The 27,771-nt window shown below is 37.2% G+C and overlaps 1 protein-coding gene across 22 annotated transcripts in view; it reads right to left on the bottom strand.

The window, feature by feature from the left end:
• Window positions 1-27,771, bottom strand: part of LOC129578295 (protein daughterless) — a 71,438-nt gene that overhangs the window by 14,817 nt on the left and 28,850 nt on the right. For 6 of the 22 annotated variants that reach the window (XM_055466605.1, XM_055466608.1, XM_055466613.1 and 3 more), the window contains exon 1: window positions 155-2,436. The exons of 12 other annotated variants lie outside the window; for them this stretch is intronic. In XM_055466605.1, coding sequence (XP_055322580.1) covers window positions 155-514 — 360 coding nt within the window. In that variant the 5' untranslated portion in view covers window positions 515-2,436. Of the gene's footprint in view, window positions 1-154; window positions 2,477-27,771 lie in introns of those variants that run through there. 4 more of the 22 variants (XM_055466603.1, XM_055466606.1, XM_055466611.1 and 1 more) reach the window with 2 other exon arrangements.

Here is a 27,771-nt window from a genome sequence, read left to right as displayed (position 1 = left end):
ATTTTTTTTTGAAATTTCAAGTGTCGATTCTCAATTGACATCGAACAAAATGGTCATAGCATTCAATAAACGATGGAGTCGAAGAAATCGAAAAGAACGAAGAAGAAAAAGAAACGGTGCCTAATACAAAATAAAACATGAATTTAAATCGTACCCCAGATTCAGTAGTCGGTTTCATTAACTGTACTTGCTGATATTGCTGAAGCTGTTGCATACAATCCATGATATTGTTGTTATTATTAATCGTTTCATATGAGCGAACCGGTTCAGGAACTTTATTAATTACGTTATTATTGTTATTAGATAAAATATTCAAATTGCTAATATCACTGTCAATATGCATAATCGGTGCGGTGTACACCATGGTTTTTGTATCGGCGGCGTACGGTTGGCGAAACGAATGCGATGGTGGAGGAGCGATGGCTAAATGTTGTTGGTGCTGGTGGTTGTGATGATGATGGTGCTGCTGTTGCTGTTGCTGATCTAATATGGGTTTATCACTTTTAAACGACATATTTCCAAAACGGATTACATACACATGCAAATCTCGCCCTCTCTCTCTCTTTCTCTCTCTCTATCTCTCTTTCGTACGTTCGTTGGTCGCTATTTCCAATAATGTGCCTGAGAACACGCGCGCACCGCTTCACCATTCAGTCAATAAAATCAGTGGAATGGAACCAAATCTCAATGCGGCTGATACTCATAATTGGTATTTGAAAACATTCATGCCGAATGAGCTCTCTATCTTGCTCTTGCTACGGAAATATCACGTTGTTGTTGTTACTATTATTGCTGCCAGCACACACACTCACAATTCGAACCAATGCAATTCAATTCGTTTCGATTCCGTATCGTAATCAAATTTAACGTACGCGCGCGTTCGCTCTTACTACGGATTAATCGCATTTATAATCGAATCATAACCATATGTTTGTTCACATTGCCAAATAGATTCTGATTTGTTTGCATTTTTTCACTTGTTTCGATATGAATTAGTTATTTAATGCCACAGATTTGTAATGGCTCTTATCAAAATGACATAAGCTTTGACTGGCTTTGCAGGAGGCATCAAGCCTTTCGTTTGGCATATGTGCGGTGTCACACTCTCTTCTTCTGTATCGTGTGGTTGTGTGTATATGTCAATTCGAACATAAACTGCACTTTGGGACACCATGTATAGAGTATTTACTGCAATGTCGTTGTGAATTATTTATTTTATTTTATGATTCAATGTCCACAGTTCCACTTCCGATAATAATCACACTTTGCTCCGGTTCGGTGTCCAACGGCCTTGATCGATGGAACGCAACACTATTAACTGAGTTACAGTTTGAGTTTTGTCGCACACGCGTAAGATTTTACTATGACTCGTACACCAAATTCGAAGAGTACGGTTCTTTTTTTGTCGTTATTTTTGTTTGTTTGATATTTATGTCTCTGAACAAATTGTTCTGAATCGCTTTTTCCATTCTCAATTATTGACAAGAACGCATTCGTATCCAAAACGTATCTCATTCAAAAACTAACGATAAAAATTTCATTTATGAATTAGCAAACGTGTAAACAATTCCCAATTCTAACTGACAGCACAGAAGTAGCAGAGCGAAAAAATAAAATTAACTGCACTGTATATGCTTAAGCATGACACACACAAAAAATATTGTCTCTCTATTCTGCGCGCTCGCTCGCTCGTTGGTTGTCGGTGTTTAACTAATATTTGAACTATTCAAATATTTACGGAAAACAAAACACAAGGGAAAAAAAAGCGACGTTCGACATGTGTGTATTGTAAGTGCAAATAGACGATGAAATGTGAATCGTGAGTCGCGTCGAGTAAACGATGAGAACAATAAAAATAAAGTTTTTTGCATCAAAAATCCAATATTAATAGATGCCGCGCACTCAACTCACTGTGAACTCAGAATGAAAATGAAACACAACGGAAAGGAATATGAACAACAACAACATCAGTAGCAAAAAAACAAAATGATCCACACAGAACACACTGGCTGTCGAGCACTTTGGGTGAACACACGAGAAAACTGAACGAAAAAATTATTTGTGTAGAAAAAAGAGTTACGACACTACGCCGCGCTCACTAACTCCGATAATCGGTCACAGATAAATGTTTGTGCCAAACGATCTTTATATTGTTTATTTTCTTCTTCTTTTTTTTTTCTTAATTCAATTCTCTTCTCCCGATGTGTATTTATATTTCGGCTGGATAATAGTCAAAATATCCGTGAGCTCGCACTCCAACAATCACACTAAAAGATGACAAAAAAGGAGAAGCAAAACCGTCAGATCAATTTTGAAAAGCGCACTCGCTCTCGCACCGAATGCACCGAACACAATGAAATAGTCTTCCTTTTATTTTCTTAGTATCGCGTGCGCTCTGTTTCATACCGAGTGCGTACACCACTCTGCTCTACACATATCTCTCTCTATATATATTGACTCGACAACGGCTTACATTTGACTAAACATAGCTTGCTCTTCAATGTGTACAATAAAGCGAAAAATTATTAGTACAATGTTATTATTGTTGTTGTTGTTGTTTTTGTTATTATCGTGTGGCTTTGCGGAGCCGGAGTTAGAGAGAGGGAGAAAGGGCGAGAGTGCGAAGAGAGGAAAGGAAGCGCATATATGAGTTGTGTGTGCAATAGAACAGGAGCCAACGACGACGACGACTTCTCTTGGGCTTGGATTCGAAACACACGACTGTTGGTTTGTTTGTTTGTGTGTGTGTGTGTGCAATTCAGAGTATACTACGAAGTAGCCCACCATGAACCTCATTCTCACACACACACACCACCATATATGTGCATGCACAACGAAATATATCCGTTCCAAAGAACGCAGTAACGGTCCGAATATAATATATATCTATATAAAAGGCATGTGGGCCACATCGTAACGTATATTCCGTTCCCGAGTGCATGTATGAAATGAATTGTGTGTGTCAGTGCCTGGCGATAGAGCGAGAGCAACGAAAGACAGCAAAAAAAAAAGTGAACGAACGAACGAATGAACGAGCGAATGAACGGCAGCATTGAGGCAATACTTGAGCGGGCAATTCGTAAACAAAAGTGTACAAAGGGATTGAATGAAACACAATGCAATTCTAGCGTTGAAGCGCTCTGCACTTCAAAATGTTCACTGGATTTTGTATCTTGAGCACGTACATATGTACATTTGCACCGCATTACGATATTTGACACACACAGAGAGTGAAGAAAAAGACGAATAAGACGAACGAAAAAAAATGTGCAGGGCCAAGTCAAATGAAATGCAAAACGAGGCAGACAAAGAAACTCAGTGCACGACGATGACGACAATATTCCAAACATAGAAAGATGCAACGGCAACAACAGCGTCAACAGATCAAGTCTTTCTTTTGTCGTGAATGGAAATAGCGGCAGTAACAACATCATATTGAATGATCTAAAGAAGAGCAAACAAAGCAACAACCAAATAGAGAGACATGTTTTCGCCTCACACACATGCGACGCATGGTGTTTCGTTTTGTTTCCTTTTTGTTGTTGCTGCGGCTGTGTTGCTTCTTTTTTGCGAACCAAACTGAATCGCAACGATGGCGAACATTCAACCGAGCATCAGCGAAAACATACATGCACCGAACAATCATCATCGTCGTCGTCGTCGTCATCATCATCATCATCATGATGTCGGTGATATACGTTTGCACGCACATGATTTTCAAACGATCGTGAGTTATACACGTTTGGCCATGTGTGTACCGTGCATCGCAACGGCACCAAAGTAATGTGTCCGACCATGACGGTCATCTAGCTACCGCGTATTCTTTATGCAGGACATTTATGTGCGTTTTCTGTTTTCTGCACATAAAATTTTATTTACGGCATGTCATGCACGCTCATTTGCACACATGCTTATTTGCGGCTATTTCTCATGTTTGGTGCTGTAATCGCTGTGAATTATTCGCGGCAACACATCAAATGAATGAGAGCGGCTACTTTTTCTTAAAATGTAATGTCATTTTAAACCGCCAACTCATGCGTATGTGCGCGTGCGCACAACAAAAACTATTGAGAGTAAAAGTTGCGAGCCGCCTTAAAAGTGAATCTTATTAATTGGTTTGCGTCTTTCGTTAAATAAAAAAACGTTTTTTCCTTCATTTTATTTTCATTCAATTTATGAGTGCATTTGTATGCCAAGCATTTCGAGAGAGTTACCAATGTTGAGTATCGTTTTGTGGATTTTGCGAAATCGGTGGTATACGCGACAATACAAAATTGTCACTGTTGCATACACAATTCTATGCGTGTTGCAATGTTTTGTCTCTTTCTCTCTGTGTAGTTGAATTTATTTTTTTGTTGTTGTTGTCATCATCATCACCAGGATTGGTGTGTGTGTGTGTGTGTGTGTGTGTGCGCGTTCGTGTATGGCTAAGCTAGCATCAACTGGGTTTGTTTCGTTCACCCTCTTGTGTTTGGCAAAGCTCGAATGCATGAAGTCGAGTGTTGTGGCTGCTGTTCGCGCTTGATAAATGGATACTACACAATTCTTCAACGATTTTTCTATAACAACTACGGTTGAATGCATTAAGTCATGTGAGTGTGTGTATCTTTTTCGTCTATGCTGTGTTTGTCGCTAGTTCGTTTTGTTGTTTGCTATGCGCTAAGCGCGCACGCACACACACACACACACACACCGCTGCACGAATTCATATCGGGGTATATGAAAACATTAAGTTTATTGCCTGACTGATTATAAGCACCCTTAATATAATTTCAGTTTTATGTGCTTTTGTGTGTGAGTGAGAAGATCACTATACATATTTAATTTGAATCGGATGTGTGTTCTCCTTTTCTATCTATCTCACACTCTCTTCGTACCACCACCACCACCACCATCATCATAATCATCATTGCAGCCACTATCTACCAATACTAGCACACAGGCAATTTTGCCTGCCTGAATATTATAACAGGATATAATTTGGTATAATGGCACATTTTGATGTATTTGTATGTTTTGCTTTCAAATCGGAACCACTATTCGCTTTTTTACGCTCTCTCGCTCTCTCGCCCTCTACCATTTATATTTTTTGTCTTGTCAAAATGCGCGCACGATATTATGCGGGAAATACACTATTTTATTTCGACTTTGTTTGCATTTGCATGTATGTGTGTTGGTAGTTTTATTGTTTTTTTCTTTCTTTCGGTAACTATCTTTTTCACATCAAAAATGTAGTGGTTTTGTATCTAAGCCACATTTCTCGTTGTCATCATCATTATTATTATCATTATATCCTATTGAATGACATTAAAACCGGATACAAATCAAATCTAACGATAAATTTTCATCCAAAAAATTTACATGCAAATCGCACTCAACAGTTTCAGGATATTCGTTTCCCTCATATACATACACAAACTCAACGTTGTTGCGTTGAGTACGTATTAATATATTCAAGTGATGGGGATAATCATGCGTATATGTGTATAATTCAACGATTTCATTCAAATTCAATGAAACGTCACATGACCGACCGACCTGGGTGCATTGCAAAACCGTTTCTGACGCGGACCAATTGACAAATAGAAAATTGTCTGAGTTCGCATACAGAAAACGGCATCAATGTTGATGATTACTGAACAAAAATCGGGATGCTTTGCAAGTTGGATGATTTCAAGGAAAACGTAATAAGAGACTAATAGATAGAGAGAGAGAGAGAGAGAGAGAGAGAGAGAGAGAGAAACGCACAAAATATGGGAGCAAGTTCAATGCTGCATCACTTTGAAGCGAATTAAAAGACATTGTTTCCCTTCTGAATTTCAGCCAACCAACAATCGAATAGAATCTCTCAAATGTCATTTAAAATAAATTTTCATTTGCTTAGACTCGTTGTCATTTCGTAGTATCGGAACAGTGATTCAGAGCACAAAATTGGATTGATGCATCGAAGCAGTTAATACATATTAAGTTACATTTCGATGCAGTTGGATTTTCCATTTAAATTTTATTAGGCAGACGGTTGTTTTTTTTTAGAGAGATGAAGATTTTCCACACAGCCAGTGAAGTGCTAGACACCACGAGGCAAAGACGAGCTTCACGAAATAAAGAAGATTTCTACTCTAAATAATAAATTTCAAATACAGTACGAATGAAAACTGGAAAAATGAAGCAAAATAAAATGCAGCCGAGAGAAGAGAACGTATTCAGAAGAAGCAGAAAATGAGAAACAAAAGATGAACAACAACCGAACATGTTTTGTAGACGGTTCGTGTGTTGTTGTTGTTATTATTATTTTTATTATTTGTTGTTGTCTCTGTTGTCGGTGCTGCATGTGAATGTGGCTGTTCGTATGCATACAGGACTTAAAATTAAATGTATATGCACTATAAACATTACTGTCTTTGCTGTCATTTCGACAATGTTTTTTTTCCTGCTCGCTCGATGCTTTGCTACTGTTCAAATGGAGTTGCATTCAACTGTACTTTGTTATTTTTCCAAATAATTTTTACTACATGGCTACGCCAACTTTAGGTTTATTTATTTTACTTGTTGTTCTAGCTGTGTTTTTTTCCTCCTTCTTCTTCTTTTTCTTCGTCATTCATTTATACATTTTTATAACGATGCATTTGAATGTTTTTATTTTCTTTTGATCGTCGACAACGACGACGATGACGACGACGACGACGGTTTTATTCATTGCTGCGTATTCACATACCGATGCAATTGAGCTCCAGTGCATGTTTTCCCTGCTCGAATCCTTTCAACACATCTCAAGGATTCGTTCAATTGGATGTTCATGTGTCGACCGCAATATTGTCAAGTTTGCACTCTTTCGCATCTTCACCCATAATATGTCAATCTTCGTTGTATATCAACATTAAAGCCACCAATTTGATTTCACTTTTGCAGTATTCACTCCATTTTGATATCATTTTGTTGCGCATGGTTTCGTCAACCGTTTTAGATTTCATTGTTTTTACAATAAAAATAATAATAGCAACAGCAACGACAACAAAAATTCATCAATATTTTGACAAACAATAACGATGCTCAAAAACGAATGAACGCAATAGATTATCAAAATGATCAACAAGACAATTGCGCGACTGTATTTCGGCAATGGTGTTTATGTTTGCATTACAAACGAAGGCGACCGAGAAAAAAAATCTGATTCTAATAATAGAACAAAAAAAGCGGTTGCCGACGCAATGTGAAGAAGAGCTTAGATTGAAATTTGAACCACACACACACACACAAATAAGAAGAAAAAAAAAGTTTTTATAGTTCAGCTTGAGCGTTGGATTTACATGAAATTAAATTTTCATAAAATTCACTGCACTAGTTTAGTTTTGTTATGGGTGCTTCATGCATATTCATAAGTTGCCTATGGTGTGGTGCTTGTGGTTTGGCGTCATTTTCATTGAAAGTTCCATAAGAAGATAAAGTTTATAAAGAAAATCGAAAGCGCTGCTGATAAAGATTAAAATTTTAATTTAAACTTCATCACGATAAACAAATATGGAGAATAAGAGAACGGATGGGAGAGGATGTGAGCGAAAAAAACGGTATTTCTCTCTCTATGTACCACACATTTTATAGTACGAGTATGAATCATCTGACTCGTAATTTCTACATGAAATAATCTGCGTTTGTTCGCACAGTGATTTTATTCGTTCACAAGGAAAAAAAAACATCAGCAGCAGCAGCAGCAGCAGCAGCAGCAGCAGCAACAACGGCAACTGAAGCGTTTCATACATGAATATCATGTACAACCCTTTCTGCTTCCTAGTCAATGTTAAATGACTTTAGATAAAGGCACTGTGCATTTATTAATAATAAACCGCATTATTGCGATTTAGTGCTTTGATGTGATGCTTTATTGATTTCCCGTACACATTCTCCGAATTCATGCGGTTCGCTTAATTCAGTTGAGCTGTGCAAATATCACAGCATAGCCTTTTAAGATGATCAATATTAATCGACTCATTTGCTGTCTAATATTTTGCTACTTATGGTCGGTTCATTGTGGAAATGCACGCTTTATGGAATTTACTGAACTACGAGAATATGTCTATCAATTTGTATTTTCTGGATTTATCACTGAAAACTCGCATGCTCGATTCAATTATGGATGAGAGAGCAAGAGATAGAGAGAGAGGAAGAGGCAGTAATGCGAAGACAAAACATGTAGCTGATTCCGAACAGCATGATTAAATTCACCCAAAATTTTATGAAACATCAAAAACATTGCCATCAGTGGCAACAGCCCAAGACATCGTTGTTATCCTCCGAATGATGCAATGGATTGCGTTTGAGTGTGTTAGTGTACCACGTACAAGAGTTATGTCTTTCTCCAATTCCAATTCTAAACATATTAGTTATAATTGTTTTAATTTATACATCCAAAGTACACACATTCGGAGGAGATTCATGTGCGAGTTGTTGGTGAACAGGCATTGCTTCCACTACTGTTCCGTGCACTGCTATCTTTCCACACGATAAGGTCTACTAAATGCACACAACTGCTAAATTACCGTTGAAATATGATTTAAAATTTTGTTTATGTCTCTCTTGCTCTCTCCACTGCCACAGTCACATGTTAACTTGGCGTTCAACGTATTATTCTCTTTCTTTTTAGATTCAATTATTTTGTAGTTGATGTTGATGGTGCTGCCGTTGCTGCTGTGTGTATTTGCTTGAATCAGTTCATTCTTTCGTGAAACACAGTGCGCCAGTATGTAAAATTGGGTGGCAGAATTATTCTCGGGCAAAAGAACTCGCATCGTGAGGAGAAAAAAAACATACACTCATATACACACTCTTAGGCTCACACGAGAGAGTGAGAGAAAGAGAGAGAGAGTGAGCGAGCGAGCAAAAGAAACGAGGAAAAAAAAAGGGAAAATAATAACAGAGAGGAAAGAAAAAATAAGGAAAATTCAGCGCAGCTCATCTCAACCGAACGGAATATATCTGCGTTATGCACATAATGTGTGAACGCGAGTATAATATAATGTTTAAAATGTAGGTATCGCGATACGATATGAGAATATGGTTATGAAAATGCCAGCGATTCTACTTCTTCTTCTTAATTTTTCGGTTTGAGTTTCTTTTTATATTATTATCATTATTATTATTATTATTGTTCTCTGGTCGGCATTAGCGAGCGATATTCCTCTCTTTCGGCGTTTGTATGTGTGTATGAGTGTGTGTCTGTCTCGAGTATGAGTGGTTGTTAGTTGTTTTTGTGTGCCTGATTTCTGAATAAAGTGTTTTCGCTTTCTCAAACTCAAATTGAATACATAAAATTGTCTTTTATTTACATATTATGAGCATATAAGAGTAAAATTATACTTTTTAGCACATATAAATATATGCACGTAATGCCGCATCGATGCTAATATAACAGCATCGGCGCACACGCACACAACGACACACGCTCAGTATACATAATCGTAAACATTACATCGTGTACACACTCGTGCGCTCAGCTCGATTTTACGAATATTCGGTTGGCGCATCGAAATGAATTTATGCATCCAAAACTGTTTCTCTCTATCTCTCTATCACTCTCCATCTCTCCTGGTTTCATCGAGTACACGCGCGCGTACATGTGTAACGTCTTAAGGAAAAAATCGTCGAAATGTTTATTACACACACTCTTTTGCCAATGGAAATGCGTTATAAAATTATTATTTTTATTTGAATGGGTTACATTACGGGTACGTTTTCGGTGTGCCGTTGCTGGGTCTCAGTTTCGAGCTTTACATCGAACATTTCGAGTAATTAAACAGTATAAAATCACATCACACGGAGTGTTAAAACTCGATTCATGTACATGACGACGACGGCGACGACGACGACAACGGCGCATCCGATCGCATAAATGTATGAAAATATGAAATGACAAAGGGACGCACATGTTGACAGCATTGAAACTATTTTCAACGATTCATAAAATTTCGCTGAAAGCACCAATTCGGCGTATTGGTTTTTTATACCGAAGCATTGAAATGTGTCATCTATTGAGTCATGACGATTAGCATTAAGTGGATGATAGATAGAAAGACTAGAGAAACCCACACTTTGTCCTCCAAACACACATATGATAACATTTCTATGCTATTGTGGTGAATGCCCCCGTAACAAAAGTCCATAAACATATCTTTTTCCTTGTCATGACTCAGACGAGAAGAAGTGGGGAGAAAAAGTTACTGAAAAATATTGGTACTGAAATCAGCCACATCCACAGAACTTTGATTATTTTTTTCTTGTTTGAAAATTATGTAATTTTGTAGATTGATTAATACGGCTTAAATTTCAGCAAGACATTCGGTTGTCCAGACCGAAACGATAACGCAAAACAGAACGGCAAACGAATCACTAAGCGAGAATGAAAGATTGAGTCATCTGCACACTGTGCTAATTTATTATCGAATGAGTCGCTTATTCCGTTTTTTTTTTTCATATTCTAGCATTTCGAGAGTGTGAGGAGAGAGAGAGAGAAAAAAAGATACAGTGAGAATGGCGGGAATGATTCATTCTGCGATTTATTAGAATCCGCACTTTGGAATTACATGAAATGCCTATGCGTTCATATAGATTTTAATTATAAAATCTAACAGTGCGTACATATGTGTATGCGTTTTTTTTTTCGTAGAAAAAAACATGTTTCATGTTCATTGACATTGAGTTTGTCAACAGAAAGCAAGAGAGAAGGAGAGAGAGAGAGAGAGAGAGAGAGAGAAAGAGAGAGAGAGAGAGAGTGTGTACGCTTTTTTGTTAGGCATGAGTAAAATGAAAATTGAAACGTTTCAAACGATTTCCCGTAATGAACAAATACGCAATTGTTGTGACCGAATCACAAAGGTTTTCAATCGATGGTTGGCAGCGTCTAATTTTACTGTGTCTCAAAGCGAAATACAGACCAATACCACACGCACAAATGTGCCATCCGAATGTCCATTTCCAGAAAAAAACGGAAACGAAATGGAAAAATCACGAAATAGTCGAAAATATCACATCAATTGCATGATATGAAACGTTTGAAATTGACAAACAAACTTACTAGCCAATAGATTGACTATGACGCTGTACTGTCCACCATTAAAACGAACAACAAATTGCATTTTTGGAGAGAAAAAAATGGAACAAAGAAAAACGCACACACGCAGCAGCAAGTCACAAAAGGACTTTGAATTAAAACACAAACGACGCAATTGAAATGAAATAAAGTCCCGATCACATACTGAACAATTCAAACTGTGACACACACGCACAACAATTAAACACTTCAAAAATGTGATAGACGTTAATTCTTGTACTTCAAACAGTGACACAGTAACCAGTTCAGAAACAAATGTCTCCAAAACGATGATTGTCATCAACATTCACTTTTTTTAAATTTAGAATCAAAATTCATTTCGATAAAACCGAACCGGGAAATGGAAGAAATAAAAATACTGCTATTGGAATTTCGCTGCGAAATCAATTAGAAATTTATATAATTGCTGTGTATAATGTTCAATTTACCATATTTTTTTCTTCTTTATCTTAGAGGCCCTTGTTGCGGATAAGAAAATGAAATCGAAACTGGAATCGATTAGCGATACACACATACAGGTATTGCAAAATGTGTGCCGAGTAGCGGAAACTATAAATTTTCGTGTGATTTCGGCAGTGTCTGTTTTTTGTTTGAGTTTCGCTTTACACGTGGTATTAGATATTCAGTCGTCGTCATCGTCGTCGTCATCGTCGTCGTCGTCGCCGCACGGCACATTCAAAATAGGCGATTGGGTCCGTGTGTCTGGTTGATTGTTTTGTAACTGTTTGCCGTATAAAGACATTGAATGTGTAACAATTTATTTGATCTGTTTGATCCTTTTTCGTTTGCGGTGAAAATGTGGCGGGAATTGTTGGGTTACACAGTTCGAAGAAGAAAAATTGTTTTGGCAAAATTTTGTAAGAAGGGAATAAAGAAAACAGTTTCATAGTATTTCGCTTGGTGAATGTGTCGTCATGTTCTTTTGCATTTAGCTGTTATTTTAATCCGTTAATGAGTGAAACAATGGGCCATTGACAAATCACTTTCATGGTGGCATTTCCCTTGCGTCCAATTTATGTAGTTACTCCTAGCGGTTTCTTTACACCACACCATGCAATAGATCGTCATTTTTTATTTGTTCAAATTGTCCTCTCCACATAGTTCAATGGCCGCACAATTTTAAGTCGTCATTTCAGGGTGAATTGTCTTTAGCGCAAAGTTCTTTATTTACAAAGTTGTCTCGGCATCGGGCCCACGCACTTCAAAATTTATAGGCTTATGACGAGTAATTAATTGCGGAACATGCTGGGTCAATGACGATGAAGAAGAAGGAAAAAAAATCAACATTTGATATGATCCCTCATGTCAAGTTCCGCCCGTTTCGTTTTTTTCTTGTTCGTTTTTGCTCGCTTTCGAATTTGATACACACTATATGACTGATCACGTTTTAAACTTATTTCGTTTCTTTTTTTTGCGTTTGCAATTCTGTGATGAGTCTGATGAATTGAACTTGAATAGACAACTCGCCATGACGCATACACAGACAGCGAGCGAGCAAGCGTGCTGAACAATGGAAACGACAAGTAAACACGGATCTATTTTCTGTCCTTACAAGTGCATTGTGCATTTTCACTATTGATCATTATTCAATCCGTGTACGGAGTAAAATCATTCAAAAGATTAGGTTACATTCGAGCACCGATCTATTTCATTGAATAGATGATTTGAGGCAGTCGAATTTTGCCGTTGCCATCAAGTTTGTGCAGGGAGAGAGCGAGCGCTAGCGCGTCGAGCAGAGGGTAATTGTGCAAAACAAAGCGACAAGAACACAGGAAAAATGGGGAAGGAAAAATTTGAATCGAGAATAAAGCGAATCAAATAAAAATTATCTGGAAATACATTCATTTATCTCAATCGAATGCACATTGGGGTGAATGCATTTCATGAGGGTAGAGCGGTGAGCCAAATAAAAAGAAGAATTGAGAGAAAACTAGGGGAAAAAATTGACAAAAATGCTAAACTGAAACGGAACGATCTCGTCATGTTCAACGTGTGCAAACTATAAGTAAAGGTTGATTGCAGTCAGTATTACAACAACAACAACGGTAAAAAAGGCACCGACAAGCCAACAGGGGCTCGTGTGCCCGTTATACTCGTACAAACCCCGGGCCTAGTCCTCACAAATAAAAAGCGCACCAGTGCTCACAATACAAATAGCAACAATATACACTATTGTGCGATTTCGAATCGAGCGAACGAGCGAGCTAGTGAGCGAGCAGGAGATGCAGGCTTTTGTAATATTGTTTGTGTGGTTGCGAATGTGTTAGATTTTCAATTATTTGATTTGGTCTCTCCGTATGTATCTTGTTGCTGCTCTCCCTTTTTGAACTGGTTTTACGAGCCGAAGCCCAATTTGTCCGTTTGCTGGCGTGGTATGATTTTAATATCAAGCCAAAAATTCAGTAAATGTACGAGAGTGTAACGACTAGCAATGCAGCACAAATTGAAGTGAATGTGCAAACGGCAAGAGGGAGGGCGACATAAACACACATACACGCACGCATGTACGCACGCCAAGAAGCAAGAGAAAAACCATATTTTATTGTAATAAAGCTATGCTGCAGTTTTTAGATACATGTTTCCGACTGATATTACGTATGAAATTGTCCTTCCTAGTGCTCTCGGTTCGGCCTGTCGTACCATCGTTATTGTTATCTATGATTTGTTGTTGTTTGAATGCCAGAGTGTGTTTAGAAGCCACTGTGTACCGTCGATCCATTCAACGGTCTTTTTTGTAGTTGTTGTTGTTGTACGGATCATTCTGCCATCCGTGGGTTGAGTGATATTGTGTAATTTTCGAATGCATTAATTACACATTGACACCAAATTATATATGATCTACGTCGGTTAGGGTCGCTTGATTTCTTTTCAACGTTTGTCTCGATTGAATAAAGCGAGACATTTTTACCACTAGATAGATCTTCTTGCCATTATTAGTTCAATGTTCGGCATTCAAATACGGTATGAGTGTGTGTGCTCTTTGCATTGATGATGGCCGGAGATTCAATCAAACGTACATGTATCTCTTTCCGTGTGGTAAACGCGGAAGCAACCCCAAGCTAGCATTTCGGATGGAAGAATAAAGAAATGAAAACAAAGCAAAACAATCAAGTGATCGGGGTAGCAAAACCAACATAATCGCTACGAAACCAACCCGAATTCTGGTGAATTCTTTCTAAAAAAATATTTCATTCATTCCGTTATCATAATGAACGATCATAATTCATGTTTTCAATTCAATGATTTTCGAATCGTTTCAACATCAGGAAATTGAAAAATGAAGAAAAAAGGAAGCCTGTCTCGAGCTCCCTTATCGTAATTTGCTTAATCAAAATGAGTGCATTTAAAATATGTACGCTCAATGTGAATAAAACAAATGGGTAAGTGGTTCTTCGGAATCATGTCAAGTTGCATTGGCTTAACGATGAAAGTACCCTCTCATTCTCGCTCTCGCTCTCGCTCTCGCATCGTTGTCGAAAATTCAGCGTGGAGAAAAAAAGAAATGCATGCGGCACAAAAACGCAACCGAGCATCACCGACCGAAATATTGCACGCATTCATAAATATAATCATCAGAATTGTGCCACCCCAAAATTATAACATTATATTGTTCCAGATCGGCTACACATCGACACAACGATAACAAATACAATATGCACATCAAACACACAAATTATATCTGACAGAGTCTAAATTCTGTTTGCCAAAATAAATAATAAACGATACGCAAATAAAAATTTACGGTATGCGATGGATAGGAGCCGAAACGTGTAACACAATGACAGGCAATCACGATACGACAACTGAAGCGAAGAGTAAAGAAGAAAATGTAAATTTTCCACCAATTCGAATGACTAATTCAGATGGAACGAGATGCCAAAAGAATAGCATTGTACACGCCGAAGAGGCAGCTAGGATATAAAAAAAACACACGCTAGCGTCAAAGTAACAATAACGCTAGGAGTGTGCGAGAGTGAGATCGAGAGAACAAGCACACCAAAGGACGGCTTGGAACAGACAGCAGATCCCAAAAATCTACGCCAACCAGCGATAAGAATCGAACAAGGCGAGAAAGAGACGGAAAAAATGGAAATAATAAATAAATAAAGCAGCTTATTCCGACAATTGAACTTAATCATAAAATTCGTTTTCTCTTTATTTGGGCGTCTGGTTTTTCCAGCCGTGCACAAACACATATCGTAAAATGAGCGTAGCCGCTCGCTCTCTCGCAGCAGAATTGAAAATAAAAATGTGCTACATGCCGATTTATCGACGATTTTCAATTTGAGATTATCGCGTTCACCGCTTTATCAATATGCGCGTATGAAACATTAAATTTCGGATACACTTAAAAAAAAAATGCGATTGTTAAAGGCTCGTTGGGTTTGTAGTGCGCGCGAGAAGCGATTGTAACTCCAGAATGGATTTAAAACATTTTCAATCTCAATTTCAGCGAGATATCTATATCGTAGTTCTCGCTATGAACATGAAGGGGATTTGGTGTTTTTCCATCTTCTTCTTCTTTTGATAATTTGTGTAGAGAACCGAGAAGATGCAACAGCAGAACCAGCAGCTACATTAAACAGGCACGAGTAATTTGATTGCGACCAATGCATCTAATGAAGCCGATCATTATTTGTGCCGACAATGAATCATAATACACTGAAGACGAGCTTCTGAAGGTGTTTGTGTGCGTGTGTGCGTGTGTGTGTGTGTGTGTGTATGCCAGCGCTCATAATTCCTGTGTTCCGAAAATTCCATGTCTTTTTCTCGTTCACTCTTTTAGCGTGACTCTTTTTCGGTTGTTTTTTTACTGTGCGCATTCATTTCAACGAAAAAAAATAACAAAGACATTTTTCTCTCTCTCTCTCTCTCTCTCTCTCTACGTTCAGCAGTTCGTTCGCTCTTGTTTTTTTTTAATTTAATTGGCTACTGAGAGATAATATTGCATGCTGTTCCAATAACTTTGAACCGGTCAAGAGCAGATGTTCACTCATGTCGCTGTTTCAGCTTGCTCCTCTTTGTCGTTCTTCATCATTTTCTTTATTTTCATTAAGGTTTTTTTTCTCTACTCTGTGTTTATCTGCTTTTTCGTCATATTAAATTCACCAGAAACACGAGGAAACAACACAAAATGTTAACTTTTTTCTCCTTCTTCTTCTTCTTCTTTTTCTGATTTCGGGAGAGAAAAAAATTACGCTGAGTTGTGAATATGGTAATATTTATTTTGGGTGCGTTCTGCAATCCTTTTTCATTTCACACACAAAAATGCATGGAACACAATTCAGAGTTCATTTCGGATGAGTTAAGCGAGAAAGAAAGGACAGAGAACAAAAAAGCGCACGTACATAGCAACCAACCCAATAAATTATGTGTGTATTAAAAATTTGACTCGTTTTTAAAACCACCGCGCTAAAATTCCAAAAAAATAACAACAACAAAAAAAGACTTGTGAATATCATCATGTCGCTGAGCAGAATCGAAAATGCAATGAATCAAGCGCGTTTTGCCAAGTTTGTTGTTATGACATAAACGTTTTAAAAGCCAACGTATGCTATTTTTTTAGACTCAAATTTTTTTTCCCCTTTTTTGTCAGCGCACATAGTTTTGCATCGACTCTTTTATTTTTATGTTGCTGCTATGTTTTTTTCGGGGGACATGTCCAGAAATCGAAATGAAATTTTTCTATGTTATAATAGTTTTTTTTCCCTGGATTCGAATACATGACGACTATTCTCATTTGCTACCTCTCATTAAATTTCTCGGCTCCGTCCACACATTAAAACTAAATAATAATTTTGCAAATGTTTCAGCGCGTTGGTCTGCGCTTGTGTGTTCAAACACACCAGGAAATTGAATCAGATGTAGACAAAGAAAAAGAATTGATATTTTTCCAGAATGAACGTAAACGCCGAACTTGTTTTTAATAACGCAACCGAAATATAATAAAAATGACTGATTATTCGTTTGTCGGCAAAATTACTTTGTCTAACTTATGAAAAATGTATTAATTTCGTGTTTGTTGTCGTTGTTGTTGTCGTTTTCTTTTTCGTCGCTCTCCGACCAGAAAACCAACGGGCAAAATATATAGGTTCAGTTGAGTAAAAACGGCAGCACAACAAAAACAAATGTCAAGTGGCTACTTACACACAAATAAACACCGTCTCAAACATGTATCGTACACATTTGAATATTACATGTAAAATCTGATATAATTTATCAAAATTATGAATACGTACCTGAAAAGAGAAAATAGAAATATGTCGATTAATAATCTTTATGGTTTTCAGACACACATAATAATAGAATAATTGCAATAATAACAATTTCACATTTTGAAAATGCACTCTCTTCGCCAATTCGTTTGCGAATGACCAATTTCACGAATATAAAGTGCAATAAAATTGAGAAAATTTGCTACTGAATTACTTTATTTGGCAAACGTGACTAAATAATGCTTGTCTACACCATACACACACATGCACGGTTGGTGTTTGCATCGATAGATAGAATTGTCGTTAGTGCGACGACGACAGCGGCGGTGCTGAGCCGAGGATATCTCGAGAGAGAGAAAGTCGTTGAAAAATTAATTTATTTATGCGTATTCATTTCCTTGCTTTGTTTGATCATTTTCGTTGTTGCTGGCCAATATTGAATTGTTGATATTTCGTGAGACCTCGATGATAACGACACGCGCATTGCATCGTTTCTATGCACCCAATAGCCAAACAAATCAAATGACAATGAGCAATTTGCATATGGATTTTATTGTTGTCGAATATCGATTGGACAAAAAAAGAGAACATTTTGCACCGATTTTTGCGAATTGCATTTTATCAAAATCATACAAAGCAACAATAAAAATGAAACCAGATTGCTGGCGAATAGTGAGAGGTGTGTGTGAGCGTGTGTTCGATATTTTGTGGTGGTCAAATATCGGCATCGAATTTAATTGAACAAGAAAATATTGTAATAAACATTGTAACATTCTTATCTGTGGCCATGCGATCTTGTTCGCATTGCAAAATAATAATAACAACAATAACAATGTTCATCGATAAAAATGCCAATATGAATTAGTTAACCTAATGCACCATTATTGATATTACTCGGAAGCTTTCTTTTGTTTAGAATGCAATTTCAAAATGCGGATTGTCTTTGAGAGCACATTCGGCTCGTGTTGTTCATTCAAAAATGATGGATCAAAACTACATGTATATGTGCGTACGTCTTCGTTTCGTCTTCGGTATTCGATACATTGCAGCGAATGAGATTAGACGATTGCCAACAACACCAACAAAAAATTGACACGAATTCGCTCAGCTCCAAATTATAAACCGCATTTTTTGTTTGTTTTTTTGCTGCTGCTGTTGCTTCGATCGATAGATATCCGACTCACACTTAGCAAAACGCATAGAGCGCGTACAATTGATCTTTAGCATTTTCTTTCTGGCAGAGATACTGGGCCAGATAGTCTTATTTTTTTACCTTATGTTTCGTTTTTTTCTCTTTTTTTCTTCTCTTTATTTCTCGCTGTTGTTAAAAACGAAGCCTGTTCAAATTTTCAATACAAAAATTATTGGCGTCGTTGACTCGATCTGTAAATTTCGTTCGTGAATAAATGCAATAAAGCTAAGCTATTGTGTACGGCTGCTTTTTTTCGGTATGCTCATGATATTGTCTGTTTTTACTTTTCGCTGTGTGTATCTTTCTTTGCTTTGGCTCGTGCGTTTTTTTCCCCTTCTTTTGCTCATGCTTACCCATTTATGATCGCTCATGTTTGTGGTATTTGTGCACATTTTACTATTAATGTATTTATAAAATTATAATGTTTATATTAGATTAAAACCATTCTTATCAGTGTACCAATTCGATTGTACGCCTGGGCATGACGCGAACGAGCGCGCCCGATAGATCGACACTGCATGTATTTGGAAATTGGAAAGAAGAAAAAAAAAACACTCATAACAATGAAATAAAAAAAAAATTATTTCAATGAGGATATTGTGGGCATTTGTTCAGTGTGTTTTTTCAGCTTTCATTACAATTTGTGTGTACGAATGCAGTGCTGAATGAGTTTTGCACTTGATTAGTTTTTCTTTTTAATCGCGTGTGTGTACACGCAGTCCCACTCGGACACCGTTCGTTTGTGGAACGAATACGAAATTATTTTATTTATGTGTTTATGAAGAATCGACGAAGAAAAGGGAGAAGGAGAACGAGAGGGAGACACACACACATAAAGAGCGAACAAAATAAATAACGGTTCGATTTTTATAGGCCACACATTTTCATGCTGTTTGTGTCCTAAATGAAAACAAAATTATAAAACCACATAATCAGTCTTGACCTGGTTGAAGCGGAATGCTAGTCCATTCGCTTATGTGGACATTCATTATGAATTTGGAGAAAAACAATTATTCCTATGAATTCTTTATCCAAAACCTTGAATCTTCAATCAAACAATACAACCATCAACCGTTTGATTTGAAAATTTACCGTCTAATTATTGAGTAGTTTAGAACCAATTTGTATCCAACATATGCAATAATCTCGACATGGATAATTTTTTCTTAAGTTGTTTTTGTTTAAAACAAACGCGCAGGAGGTGAACAAAACAAAAAAAATGATTGAAGGCGGAAGAAATGATCGTTGTTTTTCTTGTGTTATTAGCTATACATTTGTTTGCCGGTCGATCGTTATTCCATCGATTTTCCAACAATTGCGCTTCATTTTTGGAATTGGTACGCGATTTTGTGTGTTGTGTCGAGAGCAAAAATAGAAAATGAAAGCATATTAATACACACACGGCCAATTTAAATTAGAATAAGTGCCGCGCATAAATAAATTAATGCCAACCCATAATATATACACCGAATGTGCTTGTGTTGAAAGAAAATATTGTCGATTCAATATTTCACAACAAACCGTACTCATTCTGTTGCCGAGTGAGAGAATGAAGAAAACAAACGACGACGACGACAAACAGAAGCGAAAAATACACACACTTTTACGGGAAGAACGAGAGACAGAGAGTATAACCGAATGTAATATGGTAATATTTTTCATGCAGACACTATTCGAGCTGCCAATTGCACATACGATATACTGTATTGCATGTACGTACATGGCGTCGTAGTTTGGGTATTTGTTTCTGTTCGAAACGAGCCAAACAAATCATCGATGGAAGTGTAAACAAATGTAATGGTTTTTGGTGCGATGATTATTTTGAAAATGTTCAATTATGTATTACTGTGTTCTCAATTAATTTCCATTCGGACGATCGGCTGTTCGAAATATATCGATACAAATCGAAATCGAAGAAAACTTTTCAGAATTTTGATTTTGCGTGTGAGTGTGTATATTGGCCTGTTTTCTGCATTCGCTCGCACATTTGAATGGCAGTCAAACTCAACAGGGGAAGAGAGAGAGAGAGAGAGAGAGAGAGAGAGAGAGAGAGAGAACAAAAGAGCGTCGATTTTTCTTCCGAAACCATCAAGGTGATTTGCACAAAAACCAAATCCATATCGATGTGAATTTTTAATAAATTTTTATGTATTTTAAATAAAATGTGGCACGTTCGCCACAATCGAACCAGAGCGAAACAATACACATACTATGAAAAGAGGATAAAGGAGGGAAAGAGTGAGAGAGCGCGAGATTGAAAATAAACATTCAGAACTCCAAACAAAAAAAAGTAATTATCGATAGAATTGGCATTCCATTACAATCATATCATAATGAGCGAATTATTAGTATAATGCCCTGGAATGCTCAGATTTCGAATATTTCTCAGCGATATTGGCTGGGCGCACACTGAATCAACTGGCGCTTATGAGCGTGATTACTGCAAATGCTCAGCGCACCGAAGTTCTATTTTGTATCGTTTGATTGTTGTATAGTCCGTTGTGTGGCTGTCGTTGCGTTGATGTGCCAATTCGAGCTGAGTATGAGCTGTGTACTGTATGTTATTATTTGAGTGTGTTTTTTTCCTGCCATTTTTTATTGAATTGACACACATATTTATTACACCACATAAGCAGCGGTGTTCGGTGTTCGTGGTGTGTGTGTGTGTGTGTGTTTGTGCATAGAAAGTGAGTCAAAATGACAGCGAAAATGAAAAATGTTGTTTTTCCTTTTCGTTAAAATGCATCGACATGTCGAACAATGCTTCGTTTCAGTTAGGTGCTGAACAATCAAGTTGTTATTGAAGCACACGCGGCGGTATAATTACCCATAAACTTTGATACCATTCATCGGCCAGTTAAAACTCAAAATCACTTTGAATCAGTTACAAATCGACAGAAAACGTTTATAGATTTTCTTTGCGTGCTCAGAATGTGTTTGTGTGTCTGTGTGTAATTGTGTTTTTTTTTATCACAATTTTTCCTGAGAATCTGAATGTAAAACGCAAAATATTTTATAATTCATTCCATTTAACATAATAGCGTTGGAACAAAAGATAGACATTTGTTAGACAAACAATTGGAAAATACATTTTGAAATTGAACAGAATCACCGACTTTGTTTTCTCTACTCTTGCTTTATCCCGTTCTGTACTTTGGATCCAAAATCTGATTCGATAAAATGGCATGAATGAATGAGAGGAAGAAAAACAAATCAAATGTTTGGAATTCACTTCACCGATAATGACAGTTTACGTTACAGAGATTCAATGAGAAACCATTTAAAGTGTTTATCATATCCGGAATACTGAATTTTGTTGGCGGTTTGAGAAAAAAGAATCCATTAAAACTGTCGATGATTTATTTCTGTGATGATGGCAGGCTTTTAGATAATATTGCGCTCGAAAATGATGTACATATCGGTAATATTTTACTCTAATTTTACCGAAGGGAGTGATTTATTTATGATGCAATAATTTTTAGATAATTTAGAAAGATTTCCCATGCATCAATTAAAAATGGGCTTTGAAAAAAAAAGAGAGAATCGGATAAAACAGCGAATACATTTTAAGCACTTTTATCTATTGAAAAATGGAAATGCATATTAGAACACAATTACACATGAACATTGAAGTTAGTTGGTTTCGTTCGGTCTTCGTTCGCCTCGTCGAGAGGGAGAGAGAGTTGTTATGATTGTTTTTTTTTGCTATTGGTTATTTATCGTTTTATAGTGGTTTTAGTTTCATATGCATATGATTTAAGCGGAAAACACATGGTTCAACGTTTCTCAGAAATTATATGAAGTATAGCTTGCGTGCCTGGCTGGCTGATATTGTATGCGCAACTCTGAAGAGATAATGCTGATAAGGTTGAATTGAAATGCTGGCTAAGCGCTATGTGGCTATATAAATTGCCATGCAAAATACAACTTCACACGTCTTTTCCATAAGACACATGACGAAAGCAGCAAATTGAAGATAGATAGAGAGAAAAAAAAACATCACCAAAATCAAAAGCCAATCAAACTCATCCTTTCGACGTACATTTCCGATTCGGCATATTTCTCGCGAAAGCGATTTACAACGCAAATTTCATGGAACACAATTTATTTCTTTTTTTCTTCTTCTTTTTCTTCTGCTGTTGTTTTTTTTCTTGCCTCCAATCAATTTGCTGATTATCCCTTGCGCATGCAAACGTATTCAAAACGTACGTATAAAACGCACTCATTGTTATTTCACTTCCGCATTCACGATCATTGAATTATTTTCATTGAATCGTCTTTGGCTAAAAGTCTACGAAAAGCTTCACGCGCTCGAGCCCAAAATACGTGAAGCGTAAAAGTGGAGAAGCAAAGCCAGTAAGCAGCAAGAAGCGAGCAGCAGCAAAGAGAGAAAAATTCAATTATATTTGTTGTTATTATCAACCGAGTGTAAAAACATAATCGAATAAATACGGCGGATATATCGCGCACTCACAGCACTCAAACCAATATACACCGAAAATACCGATGCAGCCATTTTTCGTGTGTACGTATGTGTCTATGAGCTAGCGGCACTTAAAATAGCTGAAACAAGTCGCTATTTCTCGCGCTCTGTGCTGATTCAACACTGAAAAGATGTCAGCCGAACGCAAAATTGAAAGTTTTGCGCTGTTCGTGCAATATAACTAGACTCGGGCGCTCTTTTGTGTGAACTGTCCAAATGCAATTTCACACCAAGCACACACACACACACACACACTTTGACTAAACGAGGTGGACGAATATTTGGAAACGATTTTGTTTTTCTTCCCTTTCGTAATAATTGGTATTATTCACGGCTCACGAGGTAATGAGGCAATTATCGTGTGGAAGTCGGATATTGAAATATGTTCCGTTTATGTTTTGTTTCTTCAAATTTCTCTCTGTTTTTCGAAAATAGTTTCATATTTATTTCAGTGAGTTTTAATTTGTTTCGAATTTCATTCAAATTCCATTAGAAATGTATGCCGAAATGCAGCATTTTTGTTTATAGCGACCGTTTGTGGAAAATTCATGTTGAATGTTGATACCTCTGATTGTTGGCACTGTTTATTTTCGCATCGATGATAAGTGGCGCATTAGGCATTCTAAATTGTGATAATTCAAATGTAACAACGAAGAAAGAAAGTGAAGAGTGTGGCGTATTTATTCCCAAATTAGGATTAGTGCAATTGAATTTATTATCACGACTCTAGCTCTATTTTCGCAAACAAAATACCGAAATCGTTTTCGATATATGTTGGGTATGTGTGATTGCATCATATGAAATCAGTGAGGGGATTCGCATACTTAAATATCACTGGATTTGCAACTAGAAAAATAAGCCAAAAAGTATAGTCTAAATGCTTTGAATTACTGTTCAATAGAAATGAATCGAAAAAGTCGATTCGAGGCTGCTCAGTGTAATGCAAAATAGAGCATTTCTTTTGTTTTAAAGCCGCAACGAGAAATTATCAGAAGGGTTATAACTTTCCGATAAAAGACAAATTTACTGAGGCGCGCGGATTCAGAATGAATGAAGAACGGCCACATTTAATTCACTTTCCATTACCACATTCGTTCGCATGTACGCACTCAAGCGCTCGTTAGTTTGTTTAAAATGATATAGTCTCCCCCGATTTGGATGCATCCAATTCGATGTTGGGCGTTGTGAGGAAAGAGAGAGGGAGAGAGGGAGAGAGAGAGAAAGGAGTGAGCGCGTGTGTGAGTGAACGAGCAAGCAAAGAATAAGACACATGACGCTTACGTGAACGATTTATCGCCCGGAAAATGAAATTGCAAAAGGGACAAATGTGAAGGTATCGTTAGATATGTAGTCGGAGATTGTGCTAAAGTGTTTGAACGGATTTTGGATGGTAGCAAGTAGTTAATGGCTTCGCAACATAGACACAAACACACATACACAGTGAGAGAGTTAGACACTCACACACCATGTATGTTGTGTCTAATGCCAACAAATGACAAGGACACAAGAATAACCAACCAAACGTCAGCCAATAAAGTCGCAATTTTGAAATGAGTGCCATTTTTTATGCGCATTACACATGGAAAGTGTAGGCGATAAATTGTAATAAGCGTGGAAAAATATTTTGTAATACTTTTTCTCTCTCTCTCTCTCTCTGTTTCGCTCGCTCGCTCTCCTTTTGATTTATTGTTTGCGGTATATCAAAATTGCTACAGGATAGAACACGGTGTTTTCATGTACTGCGGTATTTTGTAAATGCTGCAATGTTTCTCTTATCAATTTGAGTAGTCTGAGCATACCGTATAGATGGATTGGATTCGTGTTCTCTGCGGTTGATGCATACGGGCGGGAGCGAACCAGAGTATGTGAAAGAGAAACAGAAAAGCGAAAGAAATAATCGATGGATTTTCACGTGGAGTGCGTTCTGATTGTGATTCCAAAGCGTGAAATAATCCCTGGCTTTTGTTTGATTGTGCGCTTATGTCTTCATGTGAATTCAGAAGAAATCATACAAGGCCAAATTGTAATGATTTCTGATACAGCGATTGTACAGAAATGTGCGCCGTTCGTGATATCTATTGTTGATTATTACGGGCTGCTTTGTTGTTGATCGGTACCTTTGTTTCTGTCCCTTCTCGCGCCTATTTAATGCGCAATGATGATTATTGACCGGCGGCGGCGGCGGCAAAAAAAATGGTTTTGCTTCTGCTAACAACAAACAATAAATTCGCATTACATAACAACAATATTTAATGCTATTACTGCTTATTGACCATTACCAATGCGAGAGATAGATTCGATGCAATGATTTCAAATTAGGCGTTTGAATTGCGAATCCGGTGTGTGTGTGTGTGTGTGTGTGTGTGTGTGTGTGTGTGTGTGTGTGCCTATGTTCGTCATTCCGTATGCCAGATAGAGCGAGAGACAATTAAAATTATTCTTGGTCGGAATTATTTTACCATTCAACTCGTTTGTTTAAGCGCCGAAACTAATAGCAAAAATGGGCCGCCGCTATAGATGCATTCATTAGAAGAAATCGCGCATACACAAAAACTTACCTGGCGGTATTAAGGAAGTATCGATTTCACATCGAAAACCAGATTTTTTTCTCTCACTTCTTGTCCCTACACTCTCATTACCACATTGTCTCGATAATCGGTGCACCGAAACAAATACCCACAACAACAACAGAAAAGAAAGAAATAAGCCTAAACGCTTCAACCAGCGATCTTTTAAGGCGCACTTGATATACTTGTCTGTGGTTATGATTTGAAAAATGCAGTTATGGCTCTTTTTTTCTTCACTTATAAAAAAGTGTTTAGTTTGAGCATTTTCGTTTTATTTCTCCTCTTTCGGGGCTTATATGTGCTGAGAGCATTGGCAAGAATTAAACCGTCTAATTAAAGTCAATACTTTTGGATGAAGAAAAAACGAAACAGCACTCACTCCAGTTCAGTTCAGTTACAGTGTACACATTCAAAGTGAACAAAGACGTTGGACTGAACAAATAAACGTAAATCGAGTTAGTCAGTCAGTTAGCTCGGTTGGTCGCTTGCTCGCTTGCTCGCTTGCTCGCTCACTCTCTGCGCGCACATACATGAGAGTAAATAGAATTTTTATCAGACACAAAAAACAAACCGTACTTTTTTTTTCTCTCTCGGCCGATTGACTTGCAGTCGATTGGTGTACTTCGTACTATTCATCGGAGTAAAATGTGTATTTGGGGAACAATGTGATTAGAGGTAGATATCGTTTTATTGCATTCAAGACTATTTCATAGTAACGGCCACAAGCAAATATTTATAATTGTTCGATACTTATGAAATATACAGAACCCAATAAAACTCACTTAATATATCTCCATCAAGAAAAACCAAATCCGAGACGCTTGAAATTGCATTGTTTCTTTATTATTTCGTTGATTTTATTTTTTTCTACCACCCGACTTTTACACTCACTCCAACACACATACACATTGGGTATCGCGGTGTGCTGTTTGGGCTCTTGCGCACACCGCTTTTCAATTGCATTTCTTTTGTCAGCTCACTTTATTTATAACAGTTTCCATTCTATTCAAATTGAAACCCATTTTCTTACGTACTTCTACTGCTACTGCTATATGCTGTCTTGGCCGCTGCCGATGGATGGTAAGGAAAGTCATACAAAAAATTGTTCTAATTTTTAGTTTTGAGCATATAATTTGACGTTTGCACGTTATAAATTATTTCGTTCGGTGTTTTCTTTTTCGTTTTCATTTAGTTTTAGCTTGTTTGTACAGCATAAACTATATAAGTTTCAGGGTTTCGATCGAATGGATTGTTTGGCTTTTGTGTTTGTGTTTTTGGTTTTGCGTCATTACGCTACTGATTTACGAGGCAAACTTTATTTAACCGCAAATTGAACAACATAGACTGTAGCCAGAGACGCTTGGTCCATAATAATCATTGCAGTGGAGATAATGATAATTTTCGTAGTTTTTTTTTTAACTTGCCAAAGATGCATCGGATTTTGCGAAAATATTGGGCAGACAATAAACAACTAGCCCATGAAACAAACTGAGAATTGTCGTAGTAATATTTGTTGATTTTAACACATTAAACATCATTTTGTTTGAGTAATCGAGCACCATATATGTGCTGTACACACACACACAAAACACGATGCAGTTTGAGTCTTTAATTACTCTTGTGAATGCATCATAATTTTTGGATTTTTTTTTCTGGTTCACCATTTTCTCGTGACCGCAAATTATGACATCGAGTGCATGCAAATGTCGAAAAGTATGAAATTGACGCCAGATACATTCTATTAATATGAGATTTGTTAGTCTCACTGTTCTAAAATCAATTAAAAAATATGCGGCTGCCTTTTTCTGCCATTTTTTTTTTCTGTTCCAGTCGATTCCATTGTGCGGCAAGCGTTCATGCTCGTTCGTTCGTTCAAGTCATGTCAAATGGGTAATGTCAAAGCATGTCGAATCAATGCAATAAATTGAGACTGAAAATAGTAAAAAGACGTGCAGCGCTGAAGGTCTGTCAGCACATAGTATATCTAGGCGCACACCAAAACCAAAAAGAATAAAACAAACAAACTTTTCTCTCCGTGTTCAACTTTTCGTAAAGTAAAAACGGCTAAATAGAAACACTGGAAATGAACACAAACGTAAATTAATTAATTCAAATTCGATTCCTCAAAATGAAACGGCAACCGAGAAGAGACACACCAAGCGGGATAGAGAGAGAGAGAGAGAGAGAGAGAGAGAGAGAGAGAGAGAGAGAGA

This window comes from Sitodiplosis mosellana, unplaced genomic scaffold (assembly GCF_009176505.1).
Source record: "Sitodiplosis mosellana isolate CC-2019 unplaced genomic scaffold, AAFC_SMos_1.0 Smas_scaffold_6226, whole genome shotgun sequence".
Lineage (NCBI taxonomy): Eukaryota > Metazoa > Arthropoda > Insecta > Diptera > Cecidomyiidae > Sitodiplosis > Sitodiplosis mosellana.
The sequence above is the reverse complement of the archived record's forward strand: the minus strand, read 5'-3'. Positions and strand labels throughout refer to the sequence as shown.